The sequence below is a fragment of the Panthera pardus genome, unplaced genomic scaffold (assembly GCF_024362965.1).
Source record: "Panthera pardus isolate Hobbes unplaced genomic scaffold, ASM2436296v1 HiC_scaffold_22, whole genome shotgun sequence".
Taxonomy (NCBI): Eukaryota; Metazoa; Chordata; class Mammalia; order Carnivora; family Felidae; genus Panthera; species Panthera pardus.
In genome coordinates this window covers 55915840-55940349 of record NW_026526788.1, presented here as the reverse complement: position 1 = coordinate 55940349, position 24510 = coordinate 55915840, and the positions used below count along the sequence as shown (strand labels likewise).

The 24510-nt window shown below is 47.7% G+C and overlaps 2 protein-coding genes across 8 annotated transcripts in view; one reads left to right on the top strand and one right to left on the bottom strand.

Moving 5' to 3' along the window:
- Positions 1-14608, top strand: part of MMS19 (MMS19 homolog, cytosolic iron-sulfur assembly component) — a 33497-nt gene extending 18889 nt beyond the window's left edge. For 2 of the 4 annotated variants that reach the window (XM_019458996.2, XM_019459001.2), the window contains 23 exons: positions 4633-4719; positions 5163-5237; positions 5638-5715; positions 6248-6386; positions 6639-6793; positions 7044-7122; positions 7408-7533; positions 7728-7809; positions 8096-8196; positions 8301-8450; positions 9318-9473; positions 10341-10440; positions 10917-11019; positions 11157-11225; positions 11663-11789; positions 12292-12392; positions 12540-12596; positions 12739-12925; positions 13233-13315; positions 13444-13608; positions 13696-13755; positions 14043-14143; positions 14223-14608. In XM_019458996.2, the coding sequence (XP_019314541.2) occupies positions 4633-4719; positions 5163-5237; positions 5638-5715; positions 6248-6386; positions 6639-6793; positions 7044-7122; positions 7408-7533; positions 7728-7809; positions 8096-8196; positions 8301-8450; positions 9318-9473; positions 10341-10440; positions 10917-11019; positions 11157-11225; positions 11663-11789; positions 12292-12392; positions 12540-12596; positions 12739-12925; positions 13233-13315; positions 13444-13608; positions 13696-13755; positions 14043-14143; positions 14223-14250 (2409 nt within the window). In that variant the 3' untranslated portion in view covers positions 14251-14608. The remainder of the gene's footprint in view (positions 1-4632; positions 4720-5162; positions 5238-5637; positions 5716-6247; positions 6387-6638; positions 6794-7043; positions 7123-7407; positions 7534-7727; positions 7810-8095; positions 8197-8300; positions 8451-9317; positions 9474-10340; positions 10441-10916; positions 11020-11156; positions 11226-11662; positions 11790-12291; positions 12393-12539; positions 12597-12738; positions 12926-13232; positions 13316-13443; positions 13609-13695; positions 13756-14042; positions 14144-14222) is intronic. The other 2 variants (XM_019458998.2, XM_019458997.2) reach the window with 2 other exon arrangements.
- Positions 14609-14835: 227 nt separating this feature from the next.
- ZDHHC16 (zinc finger DHHC-type palmitoyltransferase 16) lies at positions 14836-24452 on the bottom strand. 4 transcript variants are annotated; one of them, XM_019459002.1, is made up of 11 exons: positions 24262-24452; positions 20113-20360; positions 19740-19934; positions 19502-19590; positions 19088-19116; positions 18379-18512; positions 18196-18243; positions 17255-17340; positions 16489-16612; positions 16217-16287; positions 14836-15423 (listed from the first exon to the last, which is right to left on the bottom strand). In XM_019459002.1, the coding sequence occupies exons 2-11, from the start codon at positions 20353-20355 to the stop codon at positions 15309-15311; spliced, it is 1134 nt and encodes a 377-aa protein (XP_019314547.1). In that variant the 5' UTR covers positions 20356-20360; positions 24262-24452; the 3' UTR covers positions 14836-15308. The 4 variants fall into 4 exon arrangements, with proteins under 4 accessions (XP_019314547.1, XP_019314548.1, XP_019314549.1 ...); XM_019459003.1 differs by lacking the exon at positions 18196-18243; XM_019459004.1 differs by lacking the exon at positions 19088-19116 and having other exon boundaries at positions 18379-18424.
- Between the last annotated feature and the right edge of the window lie 58 nt (positions 24453-24510).

Below are 24510 nucleotides of genomic sequence, written 5' to 3'. Positions count from 1 at the left end.
TGGGAATGAAGAAGCATTGGCCATCAGAGGAGGGAGTCAATTCAGCGGGTATTTGGGGGCTCCTTAAGCTCCTTAACAATGTACGTAGTGCCAAGGGCTACAGGATTGTAAAACATGGTTCCTGCCCTTGAAGGCTAAAACATTTAAGTAACAATATGAGATTATGGACCAAAACAAGTGGCGTTCTAATTGTTCAGAAAAGACTGAGTTCATTGTGGGCTAGAATAGGCAGGAAATGACTTCACAGATGAGATGAGATTTCAGTTGGTTTCTAAGGAATGAGGATCTGATCCTGGAGTCTGAGGGGTGATCTCAGGCAAAAGAAACAAAATTGACAAAACAAAGAAGACACACAGTTCAGTGTAGTATACACAGCATGCTCTGACCATGACCCCCTTGGACCTTCCTCCTGCTCTGCATCTTGATTTCCCTTCTATTTCCAAAAATTCAGGATCTCCTCATTGTATGGGTATGCATGCATATGTGTACTGCAAGCATTAGTGGTTTTGAAGAAATGAAAGTTCTATGACAGCATACCAACTAACATCTGAGTACTGACTCTTACTGCCTTTAAAGTTACACAGCCATCTTTGCTGTGGGGAATTGCTTACCAGCTTATTCCAGTTGACACCATGGTCCTTAGGACCACCTCTCCTGAATTTCTCTTCATCTCTTTTGTAATCCGTGTCACTTTCTAACTCACAAGAACTTGTTATGCCTTTGAAATCTTGAAAGCTCTTTGTTAGGCCACCAGGTTTCTCTTTTTTTGCTTTATTTTGTGTTTGTTTTGAAAAAATTATACATTCATATTATCCAAAACCTAAAAGGTGCAAAAGGGTGAAAAATGTATCAACCACCATTTCTTTCTTTGTTGTCAACCATTTTATCAATTAGGTCTGTATCTTACAGAACTTTTTCATCCATAACGTAAGCAAATGCTCCCCTCCCCCCACCGATGGCAGTGTATGTATGCACTTTTCCTGTACTTGGCCTTTTTCACTTAGTATATCCTGGAGAGTGTTCCATAACAGTATATAAGTTAGCTCTTTATTTTTTATGGGTGTGTAGTATTCCTTTCAATGGAAATACCTAATTAATTTCACTGGTCCTCTATAGGATAAAGGTTCTTGCTAATCTTACATTGTTACAGACAACGCTGCAACTTACATATCCCGTACATGTATCATTTCACATATATATGTGGGTAGAACAGTAGCATAAATTCCTAAAAGTGGAATTGCTGGAATATATGCATTTATAATTTGGGGGCAAGAAAGAGTATGTCATTCATTTTTCTGAAATGTAATAGAGTGAACATGATTCAGCATTTAAAAGATAGAGAGTGAAGCCCCTTTGCTGCCAACCACCCATTTTCCTTTTAAAGATGATCATTGCCCCCAACTGCTCCAACTGCTTATGTATTTTCTCGGATATTCTACACACAAAAAAAAGTTATAATGATAGAATTTCTCGTTTGTGTAGATTTTTTTTTTAAGAAGCTTTACACCCAACGTGGGGCTTGAATTCACAACCCCAAGATTAAGAGTCACATACTCTACCTACTAAGCTAGCCAGGTGCTCCTCAAGCAGAATTTTGTATGTTCTTCTGCACTACGGTCTGTATGGGAAGCAGAAAGCTCTTGTCAATTAAAATGAGAGACACCTGGCTTTAGGGTAACTATTTCTATCAGAAATATTTTCGGGGTGGGGGGCACCTGGGGTGGCTAAGTTGGTTGAGCGTCTGGCTTCGGCTCGGGTCATGATCTCGCCATTGGTGAGTTCGAGCCCTGTGTCGGGCTCTGTGCTGACAGCTCAGAGCCTGGAGCCTGCTTTGGATTCTATGTCCCCCTCTCTCTCCGCCCCACCCCTGCTTGTGCTCTGTCTCCCTCTGTCTTTCAAAAAATGAATAAACATTAAAAAAAATTTTTTTAAAGAAATATTCTTTTTGTTGTTTTTTAAATCTGTTTATTTTAGTTTATTGTATCAGAAATATGCTTTATGGTCTTTGCATCATCATAGTGGATCACATCAGCATAAGTGATGGTTCCCTTGATTTTCACTATGCATGTACACTCACTCTAGAAGCAGGGCTGGGCAAACTTTTTTTTTTGTAAAGGACCAGATAGTGACTATTTTAGGCTTTCCAGACTATCATTTCTGTCACAACTGTTCAATGCTGCTGTTCTAACAAAAATGGCCGTAGACACTGGAGTGTGGTACAGTGTATAGCAATAAAACTTTATAGACATGGAAATTTAAATTTCATATAGTTTTCATATGTCACAAGATATTATTCTTTTGGGTTTTTTTTTTCCCCCAACTATTTAAAAATGTAAAAACCAGGGGATTAAGAGTACACTTATCTTGATGAGCACTGAGTATTATATAGAATTGTTGTATCACTATATTGTACACTTGAAACTAATTTAACATTGTATGTTAACCACACTGGAATTAAAAGGAAAAAAATGTAAAAACCATTCTTTTTTCTTTTTTTTTTTTTTTAACATTTATTTATTTTTGAGACAGAGAGAGAGCATGAACAGGGGAGGGTCAGAGAAGAGAATCTGAAACAGGCTCCATGCTCCGAGCCGTCAGCACAGAGCCCGACGCGGGGCTTGAACCCATGGACCGCGAGATCATGACCTGAGCCGAAGTCGGCCGCTTAACCGACTGAGCCACCCAGGCACCCCTAAAAACCATTCTTAACTTGGCCATCCATATAGTCTCAACTGGTTGCTTCCTACTCGTTATGCAAAGTAGATATTGAATCTTCCTTTACCATCATCCTCAGGATTCCTTTATCCTTCCTCTTGGATCAGGTACCCTATTTTCCCAGGCCCACTGCTGCACCTACATCTCCAAGATTAGGGACCTCTGTCTTACCCTCTCCAGAGAACTAAACATCCAGATTCTGCTGAAGAAAGGGAGGAGCTAGGAAGCAATCTAGGTGGTTCTCTAACCCCACTCCCAATTCCAAAGGCACCTGGTACTGCCAGTTGCAAAGCTTTTTGAGTAGGCTTTTCCCAAGACTACTGAGGATTCAGACTGTTGTCTTGGCCCTGTTAAGTCATTTTCTTATCCTTCTTCTTTTTAGCTTCTGAAATTTTATTGCTAACATCTCTTAACCTATTTTCCTCAACCTTTAGCTTTATGTCTTGTTGTTTTAATTATTTTTAATTTTTAATTATTATTATTTTTAAATAATCTCTACACCCAGCATGGGGCTTGAACTTATGACCCTAAGATCCAAGAGTCACATGCTGTACCAACTGAGCCAGACAGGTGCCTCTAGCTTTATGTCTTTTGTTTTTGTTTTTTTGTTTTTTTTTTAATGTTTATTCATTTTAGACACAGAGACAGAGCATGAATGGAGGAAGGTCAGAGAGAGAGGGAGACACAGAATCCGAAACAGGCTCCAGGCTCTGAGCTCTCAGCACAGAGCCCGACGCGGGGCTCGAACTCACGGACCATGAGATCATGACCTGAGCCGAAGTCGGTCGCCCAACCGACTGAGCCACCCAGGCGCCCCCCTTTTTTTTTTTTTAATGTTTATGTATTTATCTTAGAGCATGAGCGCACACACAAGCGCAGGAGGGGCAGAAAGAGAGGGAGATACAGAATCTGAAGCAGGCTCCAGTCTCTGAGCTGTCAGTGCAGAGCCTGACACGGGGCTCAAACCCACAAACTGCAAGATCATGACCTGAGCCAAAGTCGGATGCTTAACTGACTGAGCTACCCAGGCACCTATAGCTTTATGTCTTAAAATCCTTTTGCTGTATTTTTGGTGTTTGTTTCTAAAGAGGAAAAAGAAAATCTGATACACGTCTTCAGACTGGCTTTTTGACACAGAAACCATCAATGCTTTTTATGTTGAGAGAATTATACCTTTTTTATAAGAATGAAAAAATAGAAATGTCCATCAAAGGGGAATTATTTAAATAAATTGTGGCTCAACTACACAATGAAATAGTAACAGTCACAAAACCTAATGTTATGAAAGAATAATACCACAGAAAAATGTACCTTATTAAGCAGGAAAAAAAAGATCATAAATCCGGGGCCCCTGGGTGGCTCAGTCAGTTAAGTGACTGACTTTGGCTTAGGTCATGATCTCCTGGTTCGTGGGTTCGAGCCCCATGTTGGGCTCTGTGCTGACAGCTTAGAGCCTGGAACCTGCTTTGGATTGTGTCTTACTCTCTCTCTACCCCTCTCCTGCTCATGCTCTGTCTGTCAAAAATAAATAAACATTAAAAAATTAAAAAACATAAACCCTATCTTCAAAACAATTACAGTTTTAAAAGTATATATATCTTAAAGGGAAAACAATGTCTTCTAACATACAGTCATAGGATATATACAAAGAAGAAAGTAACATACCAGAAAGTTGAGGTGTTTGTCTCTCAAATGATGAGATGATAGATCAGATAGAACATAAATGCTCAACAGATAGAAATTCCCAAGGAGGAACATGTGAGAGTAAGCATGTCTTTCTGCTGGGGCCTTCTATCACACTATTCTGCCGGATTGGGTATAAATATCACCCTATTCTGTAGGGTTGCCAGGTTGAATCCTGTATCCAAGGGTGGTCTGAAGAGCTGTGCAAACCCATGGCCCTTTTCCCTTTTCCAGCCACCTAATGATCCCCACGGTATCCAGAGAGAAGACCTCATCCTGAGTCTTCGAGCTGTGCTGGCTTCTACACCGCGATTTGCTGAGGTGGGTCTAGCCAAGGTTAGGTATGTAGCCTCAGCCCAAAGAAGGCTCTGAAGAAAGAATAGTAAGAGTATGGGAAAAAGAAAGATCCAGTATACATTTTAGGGTATGGCATTCCCGCAAATGTCTTAAGGCTTGTGTGGCAAATATCTTCAGACCTTCAGAGTAGAAAACTTTACCATCTCTTTGTTTAAAATAATCCAGTCCCTATATGGTGCTCTCTTTTGAAATCTTGTAGTGTTGCCAACTAGCCCACTTTTCAGGTTAATCGGGAGTCTGGCCACAGGTTGGCAGGAAGGTTGGTTTACAGTCACAACTCCTGATTCAACTGTAATTCTCTGATGTAGGTCCTACGCTGGGGACTGGTGGCAGTAAAGACATAGTTGGCCTTGGCATTGCTACAACACTACCCATCTCAGACTTCACTTCTTCCTTCTCTCCCACAGTTCCTGCTGCCCCTGCTGATTGAGAAAGTAGATTCTGAGATTCTGAGTGCCAAGCTGGATTCTCTGCAGACTCTGGTGAGTGGTTTCTTTCTTCCCAGGGTCCAGCTGTCTAGACAATTCAGGGGCGCTAATGAATATAGCAGAGAGCCAGGGAACATAATCCAGTGGCCTTCATGAGAGGGATAACCAGAATCTGGGCTTATATGTTGGCCTAAAGCAATCCCCCGCACCAGCTACATAACTGTCTGGTCCCATAGTAACTGAGTGGCAGCTGAGGAAAGGCTGAACTCTATGCTTGTTTTCCATCAGTCAGGATGAACTTCCATTTTTCTGTGACCTGGATACGACTTTTGTGAAATCCTGCTGGTTCTATTGCTGAGAGCCATGCTCCTTCAGGTGCCATTCTACTGAGGTGCCTGCATGTCCTCGGAAGTCTGATTGTGTAGATAGCTGATGCCTGCGCTTTCCTTGGCAGAATGCTTGCTGTGCTGTGTACGGACAGAAGGAACTGAAAGACTTCCTCCCCAGCCTTTGGGCTTCTATCCGCAGAGAGGTGAGTGTTTATTAGATAAACTCACTACTGTTAACTCCCAGTTGCCGGACGTGACGGGAAATAACACAGCCTGTCCTTTTCCCTGTTGTTGGCCTGGTTATTCAGCAAGCCAGTAAGTGGGCATACTTCTGGTTGAATGACAAGGGAAAGGGTCAGCTGTTTGATGATGGCACATGATCACCTTTGCATAGTGCCCACTTCCTGTCCTTCTATGGTAAGGAGCACAGGTCATGGTGCATCTGGCACCATACTGAATAAGATGGGAGAAGAAGAGACTCGGGAAAGGGGATCCCAACAGCCCCTGCTCAAAGTTGGTATCCTGTTTCTCAAAAAGTATGTGTATCAATTCTAGTGGGACCAAGGACTTGGTGAGAATACACCCATTGAGAAGAAACTCACTTGAAGGGTTAATTTCTATGGCTGTACCCTAAAGGTTCTCAAACCCCACTCCCCAAAGGAAATAGGCAGTGGGTGGGTGGGCTCTCACCTGGTGCAGGCTCACCTCAGTAGCCATGGGATCCCTCCCTGACAGGTGTTCCAGACGGCAAGTGAGCGGGTGGAGGCGGATGGCCTGGCAGCCCTCCACTCCCTGACTGCGTGTTTGTCTCGCTCTGTGCTGAGGGCTGATGCCGAGGACCTCCTTGACTCCTTCCTTAGCAACATTCTACAGGGTAATGGGACCATGGCAGCCAGAAAAGGGGTTGAGTACAATAGAAAGGAGTTTCTTAAGGCCAGTGACCTTTCATGAGTAGCCCCCCGTGTTCAGTGACTTGGGTGCTGGAGCTGTACTTTGATTTGAAAACAATTTGAGTGGTAACTGCTAGCAAAATGTCCCAAGTCTCAGTCTCCAGCTCCTGTGGACTGCAGGGGAATCGGGCAGCATTCAGCCTACTCCCCAGGTCTGTGATGTGCTGCCTCTCTAGACTGCAGGCACCATCTGTGTGAACCGGACATGAAACTGGTGTGGCCTAGTGCCAAACTGTTGCAGGCAGCTGCAGGTGCATCTGCTCGGGCCTGTGACCATATCACCAGCAACGTACTGCCTTTACTGCTGGAACAGTTCCACAAGCACAGTCAGGTAAGGAAATGGAATCTTTTGAGGAAATGGTGGGACCCTTGCTAGGATCCCTTTCACAGAGAGAGAGCTAAGCATTGAGCTTATCCCACATAATACATCTTGGGCTTTTCTCCCGTCAGCTTCTTCTGGTTCCCTTGTTCACTCTTTCTGACACTCTTACATAAAAGGATAATTTTCCTCACTTCCAGAGGAGCAGGACTGAAATCTTTTAAAATATTCTTTGACCGCAGTACCCCTTAAAACATTACAGAGCAACCAGCGGCGAACAATCCTTGAAATGATCCTGGGTTTCTTGAAGCTACACCAGAAATGGAGCTATGAAGACAAGGGTGAGGTCACCTTCCAGGTGTGGTGTCCTGGGGGCTGCTGAGCACTGTATTCCTATCAAGGATGGCAGGCAAGGAATGCTACAGAGAGGTACTCTAGAACAACAGCATTCCTGTTGTTCTGAGGTTGTAACACCAGAGCACACTTACCAGATGAGGCCTGTTTATTTTTTCCTAGACTACTTCCTGGACACCCAATGGATTAAGCTCTTTGAATCTTGCCCCAAGTTGTCTTTGCATCACTGCTGAGTCAGGGCTTCTCTCTAACCTGGACTCCGTCTGTCCTAGATGAAAGGCCGCTGAATGGCTTCAAGGACCAGCTGTGCTCACTGGTGTTCATGGCTCTGACAGATCCCAGCGCCCAGCTTCAGCTTGTTGGCATCCGTACACTCACAGTCTTGGGTGCCCAGCCAGGTACACTTAGGAGAAAGAGAAAAGAAAGGGTATTGGTTCCTTCCTTGCTATTTTCTGTCTTAAGAGAAGAGCAATCCTAATTCCCTGGTTCTCACTGTAAGTCTGGATGATTTGGGATTTCTAATACGACTTTTGGAAGGGTTTTGGTGGCTACAGAGGAAGAAAGATGAGGTTTGTGTTTCCTTTTAACACAGATCTTCTCTCTTCTGGGGACTTGGAGCTGGCAGTGGGTCACCTGTACAGACTGAGCTTCCTGGAGGAGGACTCCCAGAGTTGGTGAGAATTGAAAGCAGCAAGCTGTCGCAGGGCTCTCTGCTTCTGACCCTTGGCTCTCCCTAAGGGAGTGGGCCTGTGCTTGGTAGTCAGAGCCAGAGATTTCAGACTTCTCTTTTTTGGGGGGCATTACGAAGCCCTGTCCAACTTAGTGGTGTAGATACTTGAGTCCTGCTCTTCAGCAAGGCAAGCTTGGCAGCCCACACCCCTGAATCTGCCCGATGGCTGGCCTAGGCAAGAGAACAGTGGGCCAGGGCTTAGCTATTGCTCATCTGCCTTGTGTCCCCAGCAGGGTGGCAGCACTGGAAGCATCGGGAGCCCTGGCCACTCTCTACCCTGTAGCCTTCAGCAGCCACCTAGTGCCCAAGCTTGCTGAGGAGCTGGGCAGAGGTATGTGTCTCTAATCTTCAGTGGCTCGCCACTTCCCAGGGATGTTTGGGGGCCTTCATGCATGCCATCACACAGTGAAATCCTGTCTCCTGGGTTGCTTGCAGGGGAGTTAGATTTGGCTAGAGGGGATGAGCCTGCCAGATGCTCCCGGCATCTGCGCTGTCTACAAGCCTTATCAGCTATATCAACACATCCCAATATTGTCAAGGAGACCCTGCCTCTGCTGCTACAGCATCTCTGCCAGATGAATAAAGGTAACTACCAGGAATAATCATCAAGGAGCTAGGCTGAATGGGGAACCGTAGGCACATTCAGAGTTGATGTCTCTAAGGCAGTGGTTCCATTTGGTGACTATACATCGGTAGAATCACATGGGAACCTTTAAAAAATGTTGCTGCATGGGACTCGAACAACTGTAATTGAGTGCCCAAGTGAATTTGATACGAAATCAGAATGAAAAAGCACCACTCTAGGGCCATGGTTACTGAAAATGTCCATCAACCAGCAGCTTGGGCATTGTCTGGGAACTCGTTTGAAGTGCAGAATTTCAGGCCCTACTGATTAGAATCTGCTTTAAACAAGATTTCCAGGTAACTCCTACACACCACTGTTTCAAGGCGTAAGTGACAACAGTCACTGCTACTGTGAGCCTGTGCATGCACCACCAGGGCTCTCACTATAACTTCCTCAGCTCCCAGCTCTGCAGTGCCCAGCCCTGCAGAAGATCCAATGGATGTTCCAGCACCTGATACATCTCAGAGTGTGGCTGGAGTTTGACTCCTGACTTTGCACTTACTATAACCCTGGAAAGCCACTGGTGGTTTTATTTAGCCTCCACATCCTCCTCTATAAAATAGGGAAAATGATACTTCTAGGGTTGTTGTGAAAACTGAGAAAATACGTATGAGTGCTTCTGTTGCAGAGCTGACACAGCCAGTTCTGCTCCAAAATCTGAGTAGGTAAAAAGAAACAGCCAAAAGAATGACATTTCTTGGCTCTTTATCAGCCACTCTTGGACTCTTTAGTCACTCATCTTTGATTATTTTTCCCATATTCTGTATCTGAAAGATCTGGAAGTGCTTTTAAGAAAACTTTACAGAGAATACTTTGTTACTACACAGGGTATATGGTTGCAGGAACCAGTGAAGTTATTGCTGTCTGTCAGAGCCTCCAGCAGGTGGCAGAAAAATGCCAGCGGGACCTTGAGAGCTGCTGGTATTTCCATCAGACAGCTGTACCTTGCCTGCTCGCCCTGGCTGTGCAGGCTTCCATGCCAGGTAACTTTCTCCACCCTGCACCTTCTCTGTCCCTCCTCTGGGCTTCAGCCTTCCACTACTGGTGAGCAGCACTGCCACTTGGAGGCTACCACTGACATTACATTTTGTCCCAGCAGAGGCTTCTTTTGAATCCTTTGTCTCCAAAGTGAAATTTCACTTCAAGCAAAGGATGTCAACCTGACCAGTGGCAAGAATCAAAATCTACTCGTGTTAGCGAAACTCAGCAGGATGCACACCTTTTTTTCTCAATAATTGCTATGTAATTAGGTAGAATTGGGCTCTGGAATCAAGCTGACCTGGTTGGGTTTCATCTTCAACTCCACCACTTGTTAAGTGAAGATATTTAGCCTTGTAAGCCTGTTTCCTCGCTTAAAAGGGGAAGAAATAGCATAAAATCTGTATCACGGGGTAGTTAGTAAGGATTAAAAAAAAAAACATGTGGTGCTTGGCAACAGAGTACATAGTATGTATGTATGGCAGCTCCACGTATGTAGCTGTTATAATAATAATGACCCCTGACAATACATCGGTGTTATCTTTAAATTTTGGAAAAAACTAAAATAACTATTTCTGAAGTTCAGAAGATCATAACAACGAGATTTATTTTCCACGTTGCCGAGTCTGAGGACTGCACAAAGTTCTCAAGAGCTCTCCGTAGCCCATGTTAACCATTCCTGTTTCTAGTGCCGTGCTCATGCTCAGGGCCACAGCAGCGCTAGGAGACAGGTTTAAAACTGATGCCATTGTAACTAGAGTCATGATGATGACAGGATCTAATCATCTGAACCACAGTCGTGGCCTGATGATTTTGTGTGTGTGTGTGTGTGTGTGTGTGTGTGTGTGTGTGTGTGTGTGTATTTTTTTCAGAGAAGGAGCACTCAGTTCTGAGAAAAGTACTGTTGGAGGATGAGGTCTTGGCTGCCATGGTGTCTGTCATTGGCACTGCCACCACCCACTTGAGCCCTGAGTGAGTATAATCATTGATGTGGCTTGACCATAGGCAGGATAGCAGTCTTAGGAAGAAGCAGCAGATAGCTGCCTCCTGAGCTATCTTTTACCCAGAATCAAATGTGGAGGGAGTTGTTTTGCTGGCAAAGTAAGAGGAAGTGGCTTTTTAGCACCATGGATTAGGGGGTAGGGGAGGCACGGGCTAATGGTTCTTAGCTACAGATGTGCAGAAGAATCACCTGTGGACTATTTTTGAAATATATGTTGCATTCTCTCACCAGATTGTAAGCTTCAGAACAGGGATGTAATCGGATTCACTGCTAAATCATCAGGGCCTAAAATGGGAATGGTTCTTGGCACATAATATATGCTGAATTAGCATTTGTTGGATGCATGAATGATCATCTTTGGGCCCATTGACTCAGTGACTCTAATGTGAACCCAGGGTACTTCAGAACCCTGGCTTCTTGGTGATACCTAGTCCTCTACCCCCAGCTTAGCTGCCCAGAGTGTTGCCCACATTGTGCCCCTTTTCTTGGATGGCAACGTCTCCTTTCTGCCTGAAAACAGCTTCCCTTGCAGATTCCAGCCATTCCAGGTGAGGGTCTGATGGACCAGAATGGGGAGAATCTTGGGACTTTCCTTCAAATTTTTAGGGCTAATCTGGGATGGGTTTGGGGCAGAAAAGCCTCTTGCTGGCAGGACAGGCTTGCTAGGGTTTTTCTCCCTTTACAGGATGGCTCCTCAGGGCAGAGGCGGCTGGTTGCATTGCTTATGGCCTTTGTCTGCTCCTTGCCTCGAAATGTGAGTACATTTGGGGAGTACCGTAGTTTAACCCTGACGAGGGGAGGTAGATCCCAAGTGACTTCTGGGCAGAAATTTGTCATAGGCTAAGCTGATCTTCTGTTTTACTCACTGGAGAGTTTAGCTCTCATCCATCTTGACCCCTGCTGCCACTTTTTCTTCTTCTTTTTTTTTCTCCTTAAGTTTATTTATTTATTTTGAGAGAGAGAGAGAGAGAGAGGCAGAGAGAGTTCCAAGCAGGCTCCACACTGTCAGCAGAGAGCCCAACGCAGGGCTCGATCCCACGAACCGTGAGATCATGACCTGAGCCGAAATCAAGAGTCGGATGCTTAACCGACTGAGCCACCCAGGCGCACCCCCCTGCTGCCACTTTCTACTGCGTATCTCTCGGAGTTCAAGTGTTCTCTGCGTGCGTTACATGGTCAGGTTTTACGTAGGTGGAAATCCCTCAACTGAACCAACTCATGCGGGAGCTTGTAGAGCTGAGCTGCTGCCCCAGCTGCCCCTCCTCCTCCACCGCTGCTGCCAAGTGCTTTGCAGGACTCCTCAACAAGCTCCCTGCAGGTACTGAAATAAGGCTGGGGCGGGGAGGGGGGGGGGGGTGCGTAGGGAGCCTCCTGGAATTAATTACTGATGAAATCTTGGAAGCTCAGTCCTCCTGCCCTTTAAAAAAGGAGCTGCTAATAATATAATAGGGCCTCCTAGGGGACAGCCCTTGGGACAAGAGTCAAGACCAGAGCTGGGCAAAGCATTATAGGACATAAGAAGATAAGAAGGTTCAAGCAGAGTGCTCTGTCTAGGTCTGTCACCCTACTCCCTACAGGGAGCTCTTAGAGAGCATTTTTTACTAGAAGCAGACCGCTCTTTCCGAATACCAGCACCCCTGCGTTATGAGATACTAGCCTCTCATGCTAGCATCCTAGAGCTGAGTGGGCAGAGTCACAGCCAGAATGATACTGTTCCTTTCTGATGGCCTGTCAGGGAGCTCTGTATTTAAATGATTTACATCATTTGTTGGTAAAGAAATCTGTAGCCTCTGCATCAGTGTTTCCTCTCTTATTTTTAGGGCAACAGCTAGATGAATTCCTGCAGCTGGCAGTGGACAAAGTGGAGGCTGGCCTGAGCCCTGGCCCCTATCGTAGTCAGGCCTTCACACTGCTTCTCTGGGTAAGGTCCCAGAATGGATTCTAGTTAGACAGTTCTGTCTGGTTAAATAAAAGTCTCTCCATTTGACCTTGAACCCTAAACATGCTTCTTGAGGCTTTGGGGTTTGAACGTCATGCATGCCCCTGTCAGACTGTTCTCTGGTTACAGGTAACAAAGGCCTTAGTGCTTAGATATCATCCTCTCAGCTCATGCCTTACAGACCGGGTAAGTCTTTTCTGGAGCCAGGAGAGCCAAAGACCTAAATAGTAACTTCCTTGTTGATCCTTTTCCTCCCAGAAACCACTGCCATCCTCCTCGTGGGTATTGAAGATTCATTCTTCTCTCCTGATGCACCTCTTTTCTCCAGCTCATGGGCCTCCTGGGTGATCCAGAACTAGGCCCAGCAGCAGCTGATGGCTTCTCTCTGCTCATGTCTGACTGCACGGACGTGTTGACCCGTGCTGGCCATGCTGAAGTGCGTATCATGTTCCGCCAGCGGTTCTTCACAGATAACGTGCCTGCTTTGGTCCAGGGTTTCCATGCTGCTTCCCAAGGTGAGAAGGGTCTAAAAGGCCCCAAATATACACACCTTTTCTTTACTCAGGTCACATTCCCTAAAATAATTTAAGACGTGAGTGCTTCTTTAGAGCTACAGTGTGATCTGTACCTAAAAGGCTAAACTTCCAGAATCTTGTCCCACTTTTTTCCTTTGATAAATCTTGCTTTTTCTTAGCTTGAGGTTTTTGTTTGTTTGAACCTCTTTCTCGGCTGATGTCCCAGCTTCATCAGAGATTGGAGTTGAATGTTCAACTCTATATGTCTGAGACCAGTTTCTTCCTAAGCTTTTCCATGTTTTTACAGATGTGAAGCCAAATTACCTGAAGGGCCTGTCTCACGTACTTAATAGGCTGCCTAAGCCTGTACTCCTACCAGAGTTGCCTACGGTGAGCCCTGCAGTCAGAGCCTCAAATGGGGACTAAGTCACTGCCCCCAGCTGGTGCTAGAAACAGGGGGACAGGGAGGTGGAGGAGTAGCAGGCTCACCACATACTGCCTTTCTTCTGGCCCCTTAGCTGCTCTCCTTGCTGCTGGAGGCCCTGTCTTGCTCCGACTGTGTAGTTCAGCTCTCCACCCTCAGCTGCCTTCAGCCTCTTCTACTGGAAGCACCCCAGGTCATGAGTCTTCACGTTGACACCCTTGTCACCAAGTTTCTGAACCTCAGCTCTAGTCCTTCCATGGTGCGTTGAGCCCCAGCAACTCTTTGGCACCTACGTCTCTCCTTCACGGGTCTCCCCTCACCCCTGCCCCTTATGGTTGTGTTCCAGGCTGTCCGGATTGCCGCATTGCAGTGCATGCACGCTCTCACTCGCCTGCCCACCCCTGTGGTGAGTACCTGAGATGGCTCTTTCTGGCCTGGACACTTCTGAAAAGAGCCAGACAAGCACCTTTTTTGCCTTAGTCAAATGGGACTGACCACCCTGCTGTGTGATTGAGGTGCAAACTGCGAGGTACGCACAGACATGGATGTACCTATAGTAGAACGGCCATCCTGCCACATAGCACACTCTGGAATCACTAAAGGAGAATAGGAAGAACGTTGGTTGTTGAGTCAGAGAAGCAGCCCTTTCGGTTGCCTTGGCTGAACAAGGCTGTGGTTCTTCTAACTCCACAGCTGCTGCCGTATAAACCACAGGTGATCCGAGCCTTAGCCAAGCCCCTAGATGATAAGAAGAGACTGGTGCGCAAGGAGGCAGTGTCAGCCAGGGGAGAATGGTGAGTTTCCAAGTCATGGATGAGATGGGATTGAAATGAGCCTCATCACTGATGCCGCCAACCTTCTTTTTGCCTACAGGTTTCTGCTGGGGAGCCCTGGCAGCTGAGCCCTCGGTCCTGGCCTACGCTGTTCTGACAGACAATCTAACCTGGAATTACTAACTATTGAGCCATGTTGCCCAAGGCAGGGAGACCACTGGCCTCTGATTGCCTCTCCCCAGGCCTCTGTTGCATGGCTGTATAGGAAACATAGGAATCCTGACTTCTAATGGATTTGTGAAGTAACTGAGTGTGAGACTACTTGTGTTTGAGGAAAGATCTTGGTCTTAGGGCTCTTCCATTTATTTGTCAGAAAAAGGGAGATATGCTGCTGAGGGGTGAATGAATGCACACGAATGTGGCCCTGAGGACCAGAGATGATGGATGTGTGTGTACCTGCTGGAAAATAAAGATTTCTTTTGGTAATGGGGCTGTCAGATGTTTCCCCCTCCCCATTCATGCCTCAGTGGCACATAACCAGAGCACCAGTGCATAAGCTATAGGAACACTAATGACAGAGACTGGCCAAGAATTTTCAGGGTATCCACCCCTCCAAATAGAGCATAGGAAGCATGACCAGAACACCCACTCACTAGGTCTTGACCCTGACTTTTCCCTTCCTCGCCCTAAAGTAAAGGCAATGAAAAGCTATATATCTTTAAAAATCAAATACCTTTATTTTTCACCTTCAGCAGCATGTGAGAAGTGGCAGTGACCTCAGCAGTAGGCCTGGTGTCTTTGCCCTGTTGAGGAGCCAGGATCTCCGCTCTACCATTCAGGTGTTTTCTCAGTACGTGGAAGAGATGGTGGCCAACCCCAGTGCTGGAACCTGGAGGAGGTCGGGGTCAGCACCCGGCAAGGTTGCTAGCTGCCTAATCTCCAGTCTGGGGCTGGAACTTCAGTTTGCCTGAGCTGAGTAAAGGGACATCGGTCCTAGGATTTCTCCACATCGTGCCTGGTTCCTGCAGTGGCCAGCAGATTGGTCCTTGGGTTGTCCCTGCATGGTACTCTAAGGCAGGCCCACTGATTCTTTTTGCCCAAGGATTCCAAGAAGCTGTCCTTGGAGGCCCTTGAGACAATGCAGGAAGCAAGAGTGGCACACAGGTTGTGACAGACACAATCCAGCTCACACTGCCATCACAGAGGCTGAGTGAGCAGTCACCCAGGGAGGGGGGTCCCAGGTCATTCCATTCCCATGGGGCAGGTGACTGGAAGGCAACAGCACCCGAGTAAGCCAGTGCCTACAAGAGAAGATAGAATGTCCCTGAGTTCCAAGAGTTCTTGGTCTTCCTTCCTGATCCTCATTCCTCAGCAAGGAGTCAACTTTGGCATTAACCCCAACAGTAACAAAAGTTCTAGTATGTCCAATGTGCCCTTTGGTGCCTTTAGAGGTTTCAAAATAAACCTCTAAGGGATCACCGCAAGGAATGACACGCAGGAATGTAATAAGGACAGGAAAGGGGGGAAGGCAGGTACTTCTGGTCACCTAGTTATTACTGCCTTGGAGTTGCAATCTGAAAAGTGATTTACCCTGATCTCTTGGGCTAAGGGAGCTAACTTCATTTTTTTGGTCTTAGGACCTCTGTTAACAATAGACTGCTACAATCCCACACGTTGTTGGTTTGAACTCCAGACACTACCATACCAATGCGAGGAGATGGGTGGTCACCATATCCTACCTAGAGGTCCCTTACTGACCACTCATTGCTTTCTCAGGATTCTGTTGTGTCATCTGTAAGCCTCGTGCGCGTATACCGCAGTTTTGGCCCCTAGCCCCTTTGGTTCCAATGAACAATGATCTCTACTCCCAGAGTCTGGATTTGTATTGTCCTGTAGGGTAGCCACTAGCCACACATGCCTATTTAAACTAGTAAAAATAAAATGTCGATTTACGGGTGCATTAGCCACATTTCAGGTGTTCAGCAACCATATGTGGCTGGTGGCTAACGTCTTACACAGCACAGGAAAAGAACATTTTTTCTCTAACCATAGAGAGTTCTGTTGGACAGCACTAGTCTAGATGTTCTACTTTACCTTCCTGTGTCCACACCCAGGAATACCTTCCAGTTATCCAAGCAGCCGTAGTTGTAATGATTCCTGAAAACCTAGAGCCAAGAGAAATACAGGTTTCTACAAACCTCTTTTATTCACTCCCCCTCCTAATTTTCAAGCCTAAATTGGCTAGCTAAAGCTCAGCCAGGTGAGTTCTGACCTTTTATGATGCCTGCCCTTGTTGGCCCTAGACTGTGACCTCTGTTTTCAGGACAGCGGGATCAGTTACCCTCCACCCCAAGCCCCCTACTCACTCTGCCCTTGGCCTGCAGCCGACGTCTCTCCTTCTTGTTGATGTGCCTTTCGATACTAGTCTCCCCTCGACTGATGAGAACAGCATGCCATACAGTTAGGGCACCCAAAGCAAGTGCTACAGAACTAAGAAAAGAGGGGCCAAGGTTGGTGGGGAGGTTACAAGTAGGTATGAAATTGAACTGAGCTATAACGATCAGCTAGAGACCTCTCTGCTGAATTCCCAGCCTACATCCTAGGTGAGTTCTTACTTCACTACATCTATAGAAAGCATCAATGAAAACGCATCAACATGAGCTAAGAATAAATTAGGTGGAAAGAAAGGTGGGGAAATTAAGTCTGTGTTACTAATAACAATGTTCCATACTCCTTCAAATACCTGTGCTTAGGAAACTGCAGCGGGTAGTGAAAACAGCCAGGTTAGAACGGGCAGCATGCAATTCAGATCACAGTTCTCCCGTTCCCAACTGTGTATCACACAGCAACTCACTTCACCTCTCCTCTTCAGTTGTCCTCACCTGGAAAATGCAGTGCCCTACCTGGAAGCGGTTTAACTTACCTTGGCACATAGCACTCCATGCTAGCATCCTTAGTGTTCCCTGCCCCAAAAGGCTGAAGAAAATGAAGCACTGACTCTTTGCCAAGCTAAGTTACACTAAGAACAGCAGCAGAGGACACAGGCATGGGACCCTGCCTACACGTGGGCACTGGAAAAGGTTTTTCTGAAGCTGTCCCCCATTTAAACCATCAAAAATGAGTGTTAAATACCTGCACAGGAACCAGAGGTAGACAAGACTCTTGTGAGTCACCCTTTCTCGGAAGGAGAAGGTGGGTGGTGGGGTCTGGTGATACGTCTAGGAAAAGAGAAGAGCAAGGTGGCTCATTTGCTGTTGATCTCCAGCACAGCCCCCAGCACCTGCAGGCAGGGAAGTGACCCAAACCCAGGATGAGAAAATAGGGAGTTAAGCCACAGAGGAGTCAGGGCAGCAGCCAGAGGGGTGGGCCAAGCCCGGAGGCATCACCATGTGGACAAACACTGGGCAGAGCGGGTCTGGACAGGATGGCAAAGCATAGGAGGAGCTGACCCTGGGCCTTCAGGTTTGACAACACAAATGGGGCTCCAGGGGAAGCCGCTCTGCTCCCCGGCTAGAACTCCCTCAGTGTGTGGCTGCGATCCTCAAGAGGGGGCTGGGCCCAGGCCCGGAATGCAAGAACAAGCAAGGAAAACTGAGTTCCACTAAGGACTAAAAGGACAGCAGAGGTTAAGTGGTATAATCGTGAGCCCAAGACGTCTCCAAATAAGGGGTCCTCACAGGCCTGGGAGAAGGCCTGGCATGGATGCCGAAAGACCAGGAGCAAAGAGTGATCAGACTGGCCCAGCCTGGTCCCTGTCCCCTGGAACCCCATTACACAGACTAACACAGACTCCTTGCTGCTCAGGCCGTCTCCAAGGCAGAGTCCCCGCTCAGCCCAAAGAAGGTGATGATGGGATAGAGAGCCCAAAACTATCACAAGCCAGGGACTTCCAGCTTGTCCCCAGGCCACTTAGTCCGCCCATGGCCCACAGCCTCCCAGAATACCCCTGGATCCAGTCTCAAGAGGCCCCTCAGCCAGCCTCTACAACTCCACTAGCAGGTGGGCCCCCGCTGCCTCAGCAACTCTACCCCCTGGCCTGAGCAGCAGGAGGCAGTGGCGTGGGGACGGCCCACCTGGTTGGCAACCGCCTGTAGTTTGTTCTTGTCGAGCTGTTTCATTTTCTAAGGGGATGGAAAACAGTGCTGGTTATACACTCAGGCCTCTAGGGTAGGGGGTGCTACCAGCCCCACTCCTTAGGGACAGATTCCGCACCCCAAAATTCTACTGAGCTGCCCTGCTCCTAGCTATGGGCTCACCTCGATGGCAGCATAAGCTTCCCGGAAAAGGTCCCAACTTCCGTAGCTGCAGTAGACACAGCCCAGAGTCATGAAAAAGCAGAAAGAGAAGAAGTACCGATGGTTATAGTGGCCTACACAGTTGTTTAGCCAGGCTGGTGGGGGAAGGATTAAGGACAAGATCAAACACACAGCTTCAGGTCTCTCTGGTTCATTCTTGCTTCATGATGGCATCATCCAAGCACAGGGCCTCCAGTCACCAAGAACTATTTCCCGAAGGCAGGAAAATATGGGATTATTTCCAGATGTTAAAGCTTTTCAGAGCCCTCACAAGGCCCACCGGGAAATCATGAAAACTGAAATCCTTAAGCAAAATGAATCTGCCAATACTTCAACCTAGCTGGTGTCAACCAGCCATCTGTCTGGGACAGCAGAAGGGGACAGTTGGTTCTATCTGGCATGCCCAGTGGACAACCTGAAGCCCAAACATCTCTTTCCATCCCACAAACGTTAACGTGGTTAGAATAGATGCCTCGCTCCAAGATGGTCCCATAGAACCTGTAAGCCTCCTGCTTCCCTCGGAGATGGCCAGCCCCACCACTCCTCTCCTAACTTTTCATGAGCCCAGTGTTCTTTGAGGGATGCTAGAAGCCGTGGTTGTGGCCCTTCGCCCAGTGCAGGTGGCTGGAGCTAAAGGAGGCCTCATGCAGAAGAGATAATAAAAGGATACGGCAGTGATGATCCATCTTCAGCACACACCTGTGAGGGAGGGACACAGGCTCTGTTACGGTGGCCAAGGTTCTCGAGATGTCAGTGCCAATCCTTTCCTACAAGGACCAGCATCCTGCTGAGGTGGAAAGGGCACAGACTTTGAAGACAGCCAGGCCTTGCTTCAAACCCTGTTTCACTAGCTACGTGAACTAGTAGCTTGGACAAGGTTAGCTCCTCTCTCTCAGTTTCCACAAGCGATGACAATACCTAACTCACAGGACCATTCTGAGGACCAGGCGTCATGACATGAGGGTGCACTGCCTGGTGAGAAGACTTCATAAACATCTTCTCGGACTCCAGGCCTACATTTTGCCCTAGAGCTTCAGCAAAAGGGTCAAAGCTGGGGTTCATAGCAAGCAAAGCCAAGACCCACCTATTGCAGATGCTGCAGTGGTGTGTTCGGGCTGGCTTGGGGTAAATACACTTCTTACAGATGGAGACCGTTGCGATATCATTCCTACCCTGTGCAAAGGGAGAAAAGCATCGTGACAACCGTGGCAGCGAAGCTGGGTACCCTAAAAGATACCAAGGCCCTCTCACTCCCCCACGCCTAGGACTGGCTCTCGCAGCCTGCAGCTGTCTCCTTCCGGTATGCTCCTGTGGGGACCCACCTGGGGTGGGTATCCAGGTGGAGTGGTGATGGCCTGGTAGTAATGGAAGACGATGAGGATCAGATTCCAGTGGCTGTAGAAGAAGTGCCAGCAGAGCCGTGGCACTGAGTATGTTCGGAGGATGAGAGGCAGGACACACAGGTAGGCGATGGCCACAATGGAGCTGGTCAGCACGATCACCAACACCACGAACACCTGCCAGCACCAGTGAGGTCAGGTAGGCAGTGAGAGTTTGCCAACACCAAGAGTAGACTCGGGAATTTCCCCGGGGTAGGGGGCTGGTATGGGTCCCAAACCCAGTGTGGGTCCATCAGACACGTGTCCTTCTGCTACCCCAACACGTCCCTTTTCCTGCTCCCTGGGCATCACTCACCACCCCACACCAACGGATCACGTTGTCCACCAGCCAGTAGATAGGCTCAAAGGCAGCATCGACAGCGGTGTCACTGCCACCAAAGGAGTTGTAGAGCAGGGAGCGCAGGCAGACCTTGCCATAGCGCCAGCGCTGTACCAGGCCCCGGAGCAGAGGTGGGCAGCGGCGCCTGTAGCCCAGGAGCAGAAGCAGGCGCAGGCAGAGGCGGGCGGGGCCCAGCAGCAGGCTCCGCTGGCCCCGCATGGCTCCTAGGAGAGCATACCATTGTGAGAAGCCACTCTGGTCCTGTCCCTCCCTACCCCACCAGGGAGGCGGCCCAGAGCACCAGCTTAAAGGCAAAGACCTAAGGCCCAGCTGGGCCAGTCACCAGCTGTGAGACATAGGAAGTCACTCCACTTCTCAAGGGAATGGGTGGTGCCAATGCCCCAACCAGATTACATGGGGTAGGGTCTGGAGGTTCTGAGCGTGCAGAAATCCTACTTACATTACACCACTGGGCGCACAGCATATCCAAAATGATGCACACCTAGAGTAAGGGGCCACCCACAGTAAAAGGCTGAGGGAAAGGCAGGCAGCTCCAAGCCAAAGCGGGGTTTTTTGGAGTTCTCTTTGTAGACAGACCATTAGGTGGAGCACAGCTGACATGCACAAAGCTGCCACCACGCCTCTGTGGGCACGGCCACCACAGCAGAGGATTCTCAGGGTATCCCGCCTGCTCTAGACCAATGACCCACCTCCTAACAATTGCTCTTCACCAAGGAATGGCCAATGGGGGAGTGAGTACATCATATGTTGATCCTACATCTAGATCTTCCCTGGTGCTGAGTCTCAGCAAAAGATATTCCTCTTTCTTACTTCCTCTGAGCTGATGTTACAGGCCACCAGACCCAACCTGGTAGCATGAGAGTCCCTGTCTTCTGTCAGGACACCTCAGCTACCCTCTGCATGACATAAGATGCTCTGTCTCCAATTCCAGTCCCAGCCCCACCCCAAGGATACAAAAGCAAAGAAAACTTCAGTTTTTACGGCAGAATAACACCACAGGCAGGAAACACTGGCAGTGGGAGGGGGGCCTTCCTGCTGTGGCTCATGGAGACCGCAGAGCCTATCCTCTCAGTGATGAGTCTCCTTGGCCCAATTCTACTTTGATACTCACAAGTCTTCTCTGCAGCTGCTGCCCTTGGCCCCAAGCTACCCAACCAGCCTTCCGAGCTCTGCAAGTGCCTTCTTCTCCTCTATGTAATTTCTACCTCACCCAATAGCCATGGGAGGTCAGCTGCCCAGGTAATGTCCAGAACTAAAGTCATGGATTCCGTTGATGATAGTGTCATCAATTCTGCAGATTAAAGTCCTTACCAGAGAAGAAATTATCTGATTTCCCCCTAGGGCTACTGTGTCCTCAGCAACTCCACTGACTTATTTAAAAGGCAGCTCAAAACCCAACAGAAACTGGAGGAGGCTGCTCCACTGTAGGGATGGTTTCCGTTCAGTAACTGGAGCAAGGTACTCTCCTTGCACACTGGCTTATCACAAGAGGCCTTTCAAAGAAAACACTTTGTAACCTCCTTCTACAAGTTCTGTAAATGACCTAAGGCAAAGAGGAATCCAGCAGACAAGGCTAACAGAGAAAGAGAGATGATGATTCAGTAAGGACCTCCTCTCTGCATCAGGATAAAGAAACTGGCCATTCCCATCACCTCCTAGGAGCTAAGAGAATTAAGGAGCAGTGTAGAAAGGGAGAAAGTAAAAACTCAGCCTTCCTGCTTCCCGAGTTGGAGTTCTGTTTCTTAGCACCATGATATGACCTGAAGCATGAATTTTCTTTTTCCTTTTAAGTTTAATTTATTTATTTTGAGGAGGGAGGGGCAGAGAGAGGGAGAGACAGAATCCCCAAGCAGGCTCCACACAGTCAGCAAAGAGACTGACATGGGGCTCAAACTCACGAACCATGAGCTTAGCTTATGACCTGAGCTGAAATCAAGAGTTGAATGCTTAGTGGGGCACCTGGGTGACTCAGTCGGTTAAGCGTCCGACTTCAACTCAGGTCATGATCTCACAGCCCGTGAGTTCAAGCCCTGCATTGGGCTCTGTGCCGACAGCTGAGCCTGGAGCCTGCTTCAGATTCTGTGTCTCCCTCTCTCTGCCCCTTCCCTGCTCACGCTCTGTGTCTCTCTCACTCTCAAAAATGAATAAATGTTAATAAAAACTTTTTAAAAAGAAGAGTTGGACACTTAGCCAACTGAGCCACCCAGGCACCCCTCGAAGCATGATTTTTCAAAATAGTGTACAGCCAGAGTCAAATGTAAGAGTGAGCCAAAAATTTCACCTCACAACAAATCCAAGTGACGTAGACTGTCCACGCGATTGTTCATTCCCTTATGGTGGCTAATGCAAAGTTTCCTATTTGCTAAAATACTCTTTATAGCAATAACTTGCAAATAAGATGCATTCCTCACGTTTAATAAAATGAATTATACGCCATCTCTCCTGTCTCCAAAAACAAGAAACATTCCTTTTCAGATTCTCCACCTCCCATATTGTTCTCAACCACCTCTGGAATTCCTGACTGTATAGGAAATGCCTGCCTTAAGGACTAGACTTACCAACTCTCATCTATCCCATAACATCATTACTTAGGGTTCAATTCTGCCCTTAAGTAGTTCTGTGACCTTGGGCAAATCACCCAACCCTGCTAGAACTCAATTTCCTTGTGTTTCCATTCAGTGACAGGGTAGAGTTAAATGCTAAGGTCCTGTCCAGCTCTAATCCTTTAAGATTCTATATATACACTGGGTTAAGGTATAAATGAAATAGTTACAAATGCTTAGCACAATACCTGGCTCACAGAAATACTCAATAAGTACTTATTGAATGAACGGAGGATGCAGAAATGGTGAGGTTGATCAGATGTCTATCTGTGCTTACAAACGGCAGCAAGTGCACTCCTGCCAATGTGGTAACACTAAATAAGTATCTGCTACTATCATTCTTCATGATCAGTAAAAAGCAATAGAAACCATTAGAATCACAGCACTTAAGAGCTTAAAGGGATTTTATAAAACAAATCCAACCAGAAATGAACCCAAACATGTGAACTGAAAGTCTGTAGAGCTACAGATCAGATTTGAGTGAAGAGTCTGAAGCCAATCCCCTGCCGCTCATTTTAGCTAGTGGGGTTTAGGGGGTATGGAGATGCCAGGGAAGAGATATGTGATGGGGCCACACTTGAACATACAGAGCTCCTCATTTCTCAGGAAATTGAACCACAGCAGAATTCAAAAAATTGTGATTTTGTGTGTGTTGTGGCAAGAGTGTGAACATGGGAGAAAACAGAGCAAAGCAGAGCTTCACTACCACCCCAAGCACAAGCCCTTAGCACTCTGATCCCTCAGTAGTAACCACAGACCATAGTGACTTCTGGCACCAGATTAGAGGGGATTGAAGGCCATAGCACTCCCCTCTTTCCAAGGCTCTAAGTCACCATCTGTTTTCCAAGGGGAAACTGGATTGGTGGGGGCTGGAGCGTTTGCACAGGTTAGGTTCCAAAGCAACCAAAAGGCAAGGGAAACTGAAATGAAAGTCATAGCAAATCTCAAGTGGACAAAGATGCTGCTCTCAGGATGTTTGCTGTCTTAAGCAATAGTTGTCAATCATCAGTAAGAGTAGCATTCTACTCATGTGCAGACTTTCGTTCCGAACTAACATATGCTTGAAAAAGTTAAGGATGGGCCCACATGACCTGAGCTCCGTTTGCGAGGATCCGACTGCAAGATCTGAAGCTGCAGTCACAAAAAGTCTTTATTTCTGAACGAGGGAGGCGTGGTCAAAGTGCGAAAGACTGGAAGTAAAAAAAACCTTGGGTTCCGGTTTGGGCTCTACCTTGAACTATCTTCGAGGATCCTGAACAAGTTAAATCCTATCTCTGGATCTGAGTTTCCAAATCTGTGAAATGGGCAAGTTGGGTTGGCCTCCTTCCATGCTCCACGCTTTACAGCTGCCCGGAGGGTGCACTCCGCCAGGCAGGGCACGGCCGTTCTGGGCGGAGCAAGGAGAGAACAGGAACCCGGACTCGCAAAAAGGCCCCGAACAGGGCCCGACCCTAGAAAAAAGGGCAAGACTGGGGAGCAAAGTCCGCGGCTCCACTCTTACCTGCCGCCTGCCGACTCCCCAGTCAACCAAATGGAACCCCGCAGCCTCCGCCGCCGTTCACTGTCACCCCCTCCAGCTCCGCAACCCGGCCGGGCCCGACTCAGTCCAACCAACCATCCTCTGCCAACCCCAGCACCAGCCTGCAGACTGGGACCCGCCGCCAGCCCATCCTGGACCACAGGCGCAAGCGCAAGCGCAGGCGTGCCGGAGCCCCGCCCCCGGACTCGTCCCGGGGTAACCTGGGAAATA

Bases quoted from the DNA above. Each gene is read 5' to 3' on its own strand.
- ZDHHC16 (XM_019459002.1), bottom strand. From the start codon at position 20,355: ATGCGGGGCCAGCGGAGCCTGCTGCTGGGCCCCGCCCGCCTCTGCCTG. The intron at 17,341-18,195 runs GTGGGCCGTCCC...CTCTTTTCCTAG, and splicing joins TACAGGCGGTTGCCAACCAG to ACGTATCACCAGACCCCACC. The intron at 16,613-17,254 runs GTATTTAACACT...CTCTTTTCTTAG, and splicing joins TACCTCTGGTTCCTGTGCAG to TTCTGTAGCACTTGCTTTGG.